At 32.7% G+C, this 11,080-nt stretch overlaps 1 protein-coding gene and 1 long non-coding RNA gene across 2 annotated transcripts; one reads left to right on the top strand and one right to left on the bottom strand.

Moving 5' to 3' along the window:
* Positions 1-79: 79 nt before the first annotated feature.
* LOC100369828 (riboflavin kinase-like) lies at positions 80-9,402 on the top strand. The gene is made up of 4 exons (XM_002737998.4): positions 80-336; positions 5,971-6,122; positions 7,925-8,027; positions 9,098-9,402. The coding sequence occupies exons 1-4, from the start codon at positions 177-179 to the stop codon at positions 9,223-9,225; spliced, it is 543 nt and encodes a 180-aa protein (XP_002738044.2). The 5' UTR covers positions 80-176; the 3' UTR covers positions 9,226-9,402.
* Positions 3,233-4,098, bottom strand: LOC144358002 (uncharacterized). The gene is made up of 2 exons (XR_013421784.2): positions 3,995-4,098; positions 3,233-3,512 (listed from the first exon to the last, which is right to left on the bottom strand). It is a non-coding gene; the product is annotated as an uncharacterized LOC144358002 (long non-coding RNA).
* Positions 9,403-11,080: the final 1,678 nt, after the last annotated feature.

The raw sequence follows: 11,080 nt of genomic DNA, 5'->3' as shown, positions 1-11,080 counted from the left end.
CTAACAATAATAACTGTAGAACAATAATGTCAAAAGCAATCATTATGCTAATCGATTGTAAGCTAGGGGGGCTGGTTCGGATAACCTTTGGCATTTAAAAACTTCACAAACGCTTAGGAGGACAATGGACGACCTTTGACATTTAAAATCGGTTATAGAAAACGTGGTTAAAGGGGATGATCGGCAGTCGGTTACATAGGTTCTTCCCCGTACGTACCGTGAAGCAGCTTCTCTCGCTCTACTGTACGAATATGAAGATGCCATTACCTGTGTTCTGTAGTGGTACAGTGATAAAGGGCTTTGGCAGGGGAAGTAAACAACTCGGTATCCCAACAGGTGAGGCCAGGCATTCATTTAATAATCATATGTCCTTGTTAGGGTCACGTTTCAAATTCATGAACCAGTGATCAGCTTATACGACACCATGACCAAAACTGCTGGTAACAAATAATAAATAAGAATTTTCAAGTCTTATTTTCCCCGATGTTTTGCCATGTCTGTCATCTACTTATACTATTACAGAATAATAAGTAAAATAATTGAGTGGGCGGTTTATTTATTTTTATGTGATGTTATACCAAATTTGGGGATAAGGGACCTGGTAGTCAGGATACAACTGTATTTAGGCTGGTGATTCTCAAGAGAAAGGTAATCACCTTTCCGAAGTACCATTCACAGAATTATAGAGATGTGTCCTTTCAAATTCAGTGTGCTAACTATCTGTCTGTTAAAGTATAGTATAGTATATTTTATTTGGCACGAAATAATGCATTGAATTACATTATCTATGGTCAATAAACATACAACAACAAGTAACAAACATCAATAGCAAATAAAACAATAAGTAAGCAAAGAAATATAAAATATTAGTAGTAAATGTAATAAGAAACAAAAGTAAAATTTAGATATTGTTAGACAATAGACATTATAATTTGATGAACAAATTTTCCGAGACTGTTAACAATGAAACTATCATTTGAGGTAAATAATTTTTTAAGTGAGTTATCCTTGGATAATTCTTGAATTTTTTCATCATAAACCGAAACCATATTTAAAAATTCTAAACGACTATTCTTAATTTCAATATTTTCACAGTTCATGAATGCATGAGTTTCACTGCCAACAGCCCCTAGATCACATAGTGTACAAATTCTTTCTACTGGAGGTATTCCTTGATATCTCAACTTTTCAATTGGAAGTGAATGAGCTGAAATTCTAAATCTAGTTAAGCTGGTTCGATGTTTTGTATTTTTCATAAGATCCAGGTATGAGTAAATACAGGAACCCTACATATAAACAGATAACAAAGGGTAGTTTACTTTATTTACTGTCACTGTTATGTAACAGTGATTGACAAGAATTTATTTACAAGGGAATCTTTGGCTGTCCATGAATCTAATTAGATATATTCAAGGAAATCTTGACCATGGCTCAAGTAATGATTACAAATTTAGCATAGAATCAGTACTATTGATATTCATAGTTGTGAAACGACAAAATATGGGTTTGTTTTCAAACTCCTACGTGAAAGATGCAGTTTTGATGATTAAAGATATTATGATCGCCTTTTTAAAATGTTTAAAAAGCATAGTTGTCACCTTGTGTTTGATAATAGGTCCCATGCTACATATACAAAATTAAGTCTGTCGCATACTTATCACTAGTAAACAACTGATACAGGAAGTGCATCACATTGAATTGTATTGTTCAAATATAGTGCCTCTGTGAAATGAATGGCACTTTTGGGTGTGTGAATTGACTCTGGAAAAAGCATGCCATTTTACCTCTCTAACATCGATCGTCAACTATTAATTTCAGTGGTTAATGCAAAAAAATGCATGCAAAATGTTACTAATGTGTTATGTTATATGGGGAAAGTGCTCAACATTCAAGATCATCACAACCTTTCAACAAAACAAACTTTCAACATAATTTAGTAGCAATCAGGTATAATCAACTTGCTTATAAGGCCATGAAAAAAAAAATTCTCTGTTTGTCGTTTCATGGAATTTTTAAAATTTGGTGTTTTTTTGTTTTTTTTGTTTTTTTTAATACTGAGCTAAAATGGGAGAAATTTGAGACAAGTGCAAGTACAAGCGCATTTTGAAATGCTTTAGAAGGAAAAAAAAAAAAAAAACGTTTGAGGCGCATAGTTCAAAATGATGCACGGATTTTTTTCTCAGCAAAAACACAGACTAAATTGTGGCTTGTATTTATTGAGGAAATAGAAAAAAATATCAAATGTCTGTGACAAATTGTTTATTTAAAGTTTGTTTATGTTTGGTGTTGATGTGATAGGCAAAAGCAGCTTTGCAAAATTTTAGTTTTTGCCTTGTAAAATACTTCATATATTTTACATTCAATTCATCAAAAATCATTAAAACTAGATTCCATACGAAATACCCAAAAAATCCTTTTCGGCAAAAATTAATTCCAGCTAAGATAAAGTTTCTTACAGTACCTCGTCATAGACAATCAAATTTACCTATATTTTCACCTGTAAATACCCAGGAATATACTCCCTTTATTATGTCAAATTTTGTTTTAATTAAGAAAGTAACCTGTTACACGGGTTAAAGTTGCTAGAAAACAGTAAATGCTTTTTCTACTGCCAAGCTTCAAATGTTGACATCACATATTTATTTAAACAATGTTTTATCAGTAATGTCTCTTTAAATTAAGGTAGAGATTCAGGTTCAAGGGCACTTAGAAGTGAATTTTTTTGTTGCTTTTTATGATCCAAACAGTCTTGGCTATAGACTGTAAAAATTTTGTAGAATTGTGAATAGTGTAACATACTCAAAAAACGATTTTAAAATATAGATAACAGGTGCAAATATTCTCTCTTTTGAATGCTTAGCAAGATTTACCAAGACTGTACATAAATAATAAAAAGGAAACATATATATCGTAAAAAATATATCGTTTATCGTAATTAGCATATTTTTGTAACCCTCCTCTGATCGTACAATTTAATTTATGTGTCTGAATTTCATGAAGTGAGAAGACAATATTCTATTCTAAATGGAAAACCAAGTTTAATGTCAATTTGATTACTTAAAAGGCAGTACTTGACAATTGAAATTGGTTGAAATTACACAAAAAGTCTTGGCTAGTTAGTGTGAAATGTATGCTGGGAAAATAGGTGTCCATTTTTCACATGGTATTTTATGGCGTCAGTAAGAAGAGGGTTAAATGCTGGCCTTCCACCTAATATTTTCGTTCGTTCATCCCAAAATGGCATAGTTTTCGGATCTCTACTGCTTCTGTTGTTGTGCTCTGTCACTTCTCTGTACTTTATACGTTTTGATCGATCTTCCGTTGACATTGTGATGATGTCCTGTCCAACCCCTTTTCAGCCGCATTTTCTGCAATTACAGCATATACTCTAGCATCCCTAGACATTCCGACCATCATTCTTTCAATATTCGATTCTCTCCATACAGATATCAGTAATCTTGTTTCTTCGTCTGACAAGTTGACATTAGACCTGTAACCTCTGATGCCATCTTCTGTAATGCAAGCATAAATATGTCGGCAATAGAGGGCATTTGGCCGTAGCATTGTGTTCACATGGCACATTATGTTGTGCCCCTTTTACGATGGTGTCAAAAACGCTGACGCCACAATAGGTATTCTGTTCACACACACATTTTAACAACGTTTTCAAATAAAAGGCTCGTCCAGTGAGAACAGCACTTCAATATCTACTTCTTGCCTTATCTAAAAAATAACATCTCTATTCTATACATGCCTCCAAAATCCCATGGTAGACAAAACGTGTAACAAATCTCCAGGAGGGAAAATAAGAATTAGGGACTCCTGCAGATCTTTGGAATTGTTGTTGGCTGGAGTTGTAGGTGCAGCTCTTTGTATGGAACTACGCGAGTTTATACTATTCTTTAAGACAGACAGACAGAAAGACATCACATCACGTCCTCTTCAAAGCTAGCAACTAGGCTGTCATAAACAAGACCAGAGATTATTGACCTACCCATTAATTCACATCTTGAATATCATTGTTTCTTCTGGCTTTTTTGTTAATTTGTGCTGCTTGGAATAAAGCCAGATCTAGAGACTCTGTCCACTTAGTTTCGCCCCTTGACCCCTCTGTGAAAGTGGAATTACCATATACCCTACAGAGGGCCAACATGATTACCAGTACATCGTCTTACTAACTTACGTCAATATCAACATGGCAGTTTATTTCAATCAAATTTTCAGAATACATATATACAAAACTCTATGCTAAATTTATTGATCAATCAATCACAACTAATAAAGATGGATAATTCTTGTACCGATAAGATGTAGAATTTGGCATCCATTCTGCATGGTCCTTGTATCATATCTTATTACACAATAAATTATTGCTCAAGTTTTATACACTGCCAGCCAGTTATGTCATTGTTCTGTACTAATAATATAGTGGTTGTAGAGAAATAGATGTACTAGTACTTGCAGTTTCGGTGTTCGGTGTGAATGTTTTCTGAATTTGAAAAGATTTTTTATTGATGTCATGGATTATAGAAAAGATTATGTAGATTAGATTTATTTCCCGTATTCACTTCAAGTTTCATTGTTTTGTATTTTCTTTAAGTTTTAAAAGTTTCATTTTTTATACTTCCTTTAAGTTTTAAATTGTCTGTTTATTTTCCATTTATATAGTATGTGCTTTTTCCAGTAATTTTATTGCAGCTCCTAATTACTTACTAGTGAGTCCCTGATGTAAAAGGGTAGCAACAAATAAATAAATAAATAAATAAAATAAAAGAATCAGTCAGATTTTTCCTGCTGAAATATATCAATTACTTTATTTTATTTCTGAGCTTTAGTTTAGTCTCTTTTTTGTTAATATGTTTTTTTTTCATACTAAATTTTGTATCTATAATAATGTTCGATCAAGACTATGATAACAATCCACATTGCAATTTAATTTTCAGTGAAATAAATACAGCCTTGGGGCAGCCCATCAAAATGTTTCTGAATAATAGAATAGGGTCAAATTGTGGGCATCTATCAGTGTTCAACCAAATCTATACTTGGCTGTACCAAGCATGCATGCATATAATTACTGTATTTTATTGAGATGTCAAATCCACCATAATCTAATCCATGTAAACATGTAAAATAACAATAGAACTCATTATTTCCCTGCAAAGTTTGTGTACCTGCAATCAAGTGAAATTGCTCAAAATATTGAAATAGTGAAATAAATGGTTTTACAGTATTTTCTGTCAGTGTTTATGGACCAGTATTTTTGATATCGGGTATCCTTGTGTTTTACCCTGCTCAAACTTTCAATAAGACAAAAGAAGTTACTCTTATGCTAATGAAGGCTATTATTCCAAAATAACCTGCATAATAATATGTAAATTAGGTTCTACTGTTATGTAAATGAACCATAATGCTAATTGTTATGCTAACTGGACATTTCAACATTTTTTGTGCAGTGAATCTCAGAGAATAGCTCCAAGCACAATTTCAGAACAATTTCTAGATTAGTTGTACAAATACACCGCAACAATCAGATAAACATAAATCTTTTGATTTTCCAAAATAAAAAAACTCACATTAGTGTTCAGTTTTTTCATAACATTTTTGATCAAGTTCTTTAGGAAGTAAGATAATTTAGTAAAAAAATTAACAACCAAATATGAGAAAAATGTGCAATATGTTGGACCAACATTTTGCAGGAAAATATTAAATTAAGAATGCTCTATAACAATAATATGATTATTGTCAATGTATAATATTATATAAATATTCTCTAGATATAAAATATTTTCACCATAGAAAGAGAAGCAAAAATAGGAACAAAATCTGTGTGTTGAAAATATTTTTCGTGTCCTAGCAACATTGACTCCTGTTATTGAGAGTATTAAGAACATACATGTACTGGTACATTTCAATTTTATGTATTGCTTATCTTCTTAACTGTAATATGTATTTTTTTACTATTCTTTACAGCTAATTATCCAGAGGATGTTGTTGCTAGGTTACCCACTGACATCCCAACTGGAGTGTACTATGGATGGGCAAAGGTCAATAGTGGGAAAGTACATAAAATGGTTATGAGTGTAGGATGGAATCCATTCTATAAAAATGAGAAAAAATCAATGGTGAGTGAAATATTCTTGTGCACCACCAAGGATGAATGTAATTATTGCGGCATACGTACATATCATATCACCAATGCATATTCAGCACACGTTCGACCCATGGAATACATTTACATGGGTAATTTACATACTGTAGAATACTTTATTTTCGCTTGGAATTTATTTTTGCTATTTTCGCTGAAGGGATGATTCTGTGAAAATACAATCCAGCGTATATATATTTTTTTCTATATTTCACATTAAACTCTTCACAAATCAGTGAAAATAAATTCCATACAAAAAGCCCAAAAAACCTTTTCAGCGAAAATTAATTCCAGCAAAAATGAAGTATTCCACAGTATATTGTTTTAGATGCAGGATAGTGCAAAGACATGGTGCTTGTTGAAAGCAGACAAAATGCTTCTTGCCACTTAGTAGTTTAGAAACATTATTTTCGAATGGAGAGATTGAATGATTGTGTCACAGGGATAAATTCTCGCGTTGCGGGCTGTGATGCCTTGGGAGAACACTGGCTGAATGCATGTACTAAAATAGATGCACACTTCCAATACCGTCATATTCATACCATTAAAATTCTAAAATTGGTGGAGGCTGCTAGAACCGATAAATAGATTTTATGTTCAGTAAAACAATGAGTTCAATTGTTATTTTTCAATTTTAGCAAATTTAACTTATCAGTGAAAATGGCAAAATTAAAACCAGTGAATAATTAATTTAATGTGTTAATAATGTATAGAAAATGGTAGTAAGTAATCTTAGTCGTAAACGTTTTTGACAAAGTCTTATTTCTCGATGACTCGTGTCTAATTATATCTATCATTGAAAAAAAGATATTTTGTCTGAAATGTCTAGTTATATTGAAATACTATCAAGGATTATGATTACCTACTACCATTTTTCATATTTTATATTTATGTCAAATGCCGCATTCATAGCATTAAACATTGGTAAAAGCTGCTAGAACGAATTAATATAATATATAGAAAAGGTTAGTGGGTAATCATATCTTTAAAAATAGTTCAATATAAGCCGAAATATCGGACAATGCACCTTTTTTCAATGATAGATACAATTTATCTCTGATTATATCTTATTAAAGATACTTTGTGTCTGAAATTTCTTGTTATATTGACAAATTATCAAGGACTATGATTACCTACTTCAATTTTTCATATGTTATATTTATTTCAAATATGTCAAAGCGACAATAGCTGTGATTTTCAAAATGTGGTTGTTTAATTATAACCTAATCTTACTGAAATGTTCTATTTAACACAGTAACATGGGAAAAGTGACTCAAGGCTAATTACGCATAAAATGTGATGTGAAAACTTAAAGGGTCATGTATTTGCCATTTCATTGAATTCCGACATGTGTGGGAACCTTAGGAAACTATGGCACACAACCTACACTATTATAGGAAATGACACAGAAAAACATCAGTGAGAGGCCGACTGCCAGAGAAATGCTTGGCCTCCCAAAAAGGCGACATATTTGACATTTCCATTTCACCTAGGGTTCCCTAGGACCTTGTACAGTTGACAAAACTGAATTTCAATATTAAACCTGGACGTAATCCTGCTGCCATCTTTTTTCACAATGTAGTGAAATGATGCATTATTTGCTTCCAATTGGCAGTGAATTACTTTAATATGGACAATTTAAATTGACAGCATTCATTGCCCTTCTAATTCTTCACGATGTACAGTGGCAACAACAAGTAAAAGTGTCATTATATAAATCATGTAGAAAATACGTTAAACCATTTTTTCACAAATTCACTCATATTTGTTTTCTTGCAGGAAACGCACATTTTGCATGAATTTGAAAAAGATTTTTATGGTTCTAATTTAAGTCTTATTATGGTTGGATTTGTTAGAGAAGAAAGAAATTTTAACTCCCTAGGTAAGTTTTTTTTCTTATGGTAAAAAAGAAAGATTTAACTCCATAGGTGAGTGATTATAATAACATGTTAGAGCTTAATAAGTCAAATTATTTTTCAATAGTTGTTATTTTGCTTGTACTTTTTTTTGCCAAAGTAGTCATTGCTTAGTGGACAAACAACACATTTTTTTCAACAACAAAAATAGAAATATATTGTTTTTCGTTGTCCAAATAGGTCTCTAGTTTCAAAAATTTGTTGTCCAATGGCAAAAATGGTTGCTCAGGAGATCCAGACAACTGCCATTTTGGGCTCCTGATTGTAAAAAAAGAAATTCTTGTTGAGTCTAATTTTAGTGAAATGGATGCTGCAGGAATATTAGTTAGAAATTCAACACTGTTTTGTTACAGATATAAACATTACATCTATTCTGAGAATTATTTGGACAGTTAGTTAGCAAGATGACTTGCAACTTGGCAAAACACTTTGTGTTTAGTCTAGTCTAGACTTGACAGCGCCATTACATTGACACCTGTTTTGTTTAGATCATTCCGTTATCATACAAGATGAGGGTTTTGGTAAAGTCCAATTTTTCAAATATATTTATTCGAATATAAGAACAGGGTATTTTGAAGTGTTTTAATATTTCCTGAATTATGTCCAATGTAGATGAATAAAAAATGAAGAAAATATATTGAATACGTACACCATGTTTGCAAATCATAATGTTGATCACACTATGAAATAGTAAATCACACACAGCATGCCATGCCACACATTGTCAAGTCTAGAACAAAGCGAATGCCGAATTGTTTTACAAAGTCGCCAGCAATCTTGGTAACTGACTGTCCGAAAAATTGTAAGAATGGCTGTAAATATTGTTAAATTTGAATATTCACAGGGCTTATTTTTCAGCAAAAATAAGCGAATAATTAGGTCCACTTCACAATGCCCTTACAATCAGTTTTTAATTTCTGCTCCAATTTAGCTGAAACAAAAAGCATGGCCACTGCAATGTGGACAGTATACAAAAATAAATGCATGAGAATAAATTTGTTTCCTGAAATAAATGTTGTCATATTTTTATTTTCAGATGAGCTCATATCAGCAATCCATGCCGACATTAAAGAGGCTGAGACTCAGCTAGAACTGCCAGAAAATAACCAATACAAAGACAGCAGTTTCTTCAAACAGAAGCCAACCAGTGATAGCCAACTATAACACTAACAACAAAAATATGCAATAAAATAATAATGCTATCAGACAATGTTTATTTTTTGATGGTTTCAATGCTGTTCTGTGCAGTCAGTAGATATAAATTTGTGCGTAAGCATGTTTTAACGTGTTTCCATTCGTAAAAACAGTGCTGATATAATGGCAATAAAGTTGTTCAAATTATGTTCTGATCTCCTGCATACACAAACATATTATAAAGACCAGCTTCTCAATCTATGGGATTGAACCAACCATGGAATTATGTTAATTATGTGTTATATTTTTAAGCCAGTGAATCATTTTGTTTTTTTGAGGTTATTCTCAATTATAAGAGAATTTAAAAATGAAATATTTACAAAGTTAATTTAGTGGCAGCATGTCTAATTTTTTAAACAAGTACACACATGTACTTCTTTAATAGCTGTCATGTGATGACCCGATTTTCGTACATTGGGTTTTGGGTTATCATGTTGCTTAGCTTTCATGTGCACTGACTGGATTGAATCGACATTGATTCACGTCCAGTCAGAATGAATATGCAGGTATTTTACTACATCAACTTAAGTTTGGTTCCAAATGTGTTTATCCTGTCAAAGTTGCTTTTAAAAGTTTACAAAATGTTTGTATAAAGGAATTTCGTTATTCAATAATTTCGTTTGAATACTGGGTAGTTATAATTGATAACACTGTCGTATATGTGTTTAGGACATTTCTGTACAGTACAATACAAGCATGTCCAATTATCAAAAAAAACTGAAGCAAACCAACATGTTTGGCACCAAACTTAACTGAGGTAAACTGGTATTTTGGGGTATGTGTCGGATAATTCCATTATTTTTGTGTATTAAAAGCGGTAGAGTCGTCACCTGTGCACGCGCGGGAATCGAGTCCCAAGCGACTATAACAACACTTGCTGAAAATTGCAATGGCTAATCGGTAGATGCTTGTTTGTAAACAATGACACGCTATGACAATTCGAAGCATGCAGCTTTAAGTGTTTTCAATATACTGGCTTTGTTTATATGTATTGAAATTGTCTGTATTGTTTCTTTGTACAGTTATATACAGTAATAAATATGACATGAAAATTAAGCAAATAATGCTTCATGATAAATTTGTTAATATGAATAGGGGTCATGTTGGTGATAGTCGGTACTAACCGTTAAATGGGATATACTAGTATATCCTGATTGGGAAACAAAACATCTTTATTTTGGTATATATCGCAATCTGGATTCGCTTATATACCGATTGGAATATATATCTCGTTGACATGTACTAGTTGTTCGGACTGATTGAACTTGCATGCAAATGGATGTACAGATATTGCTATGGACCAGAGAACCAACAGAATTGTTTTGTTTGCCATTCATATAATGTTAATTGTCAACTGTTCTATGGATCCAATGACATAACAACGAAACGTACGATAGCTACGGTAGTCATAATGTCAATAACTGGTGAGCAGGATGGCGATAACTGTTGAGCTGGTTGTCAATAACTGGTGAGCAGGATAACAATAACTGTTGAGCTGGTTGTAATTAACTGGTGAGCAAGATGACAATAACTGTTGAGCTGGTTGTAATTAACTGGTGAGCAGGATGGCGATAACTGTTGAGCTGGTTGTAATTAACAGGTGAGCAGGATGGCGATAACTGTTGAGCTGGTTGTAATTAACTGGTGAGCAGGATGACAATAACTGTTGAGCTGGTTGTAATTAACTGGTGAGCAGGATGGCGATAACTGGTGAGCAGGATAACAATAACTGTTGAGCTGGTTGTAATTAACTGGTGAGCAGGATGACAATAACTGTTGAGCTGGTTGTAATTAACTGGTGAGCAGGATGGCGATAACTGTTGAG

This window comes from Saccoglossus kowalevskii, chromosome 21 (genome assembly GCF_978046115.1).
Source record: "Saccoglossus kowalevskii chromosome 21, keSacKowa6.1, whole genome shotgun sequence".
Classification (NCBI taxonomy): Eukaryota; Metazoa; Hemichordata; class Enteropneusta; family Harrimaniidae; genus Saccoglossus; species Saccoglossus kowalevskii.
This window is presented reverse-complemented; position numbering and strand designations above follow the sequence as displayed.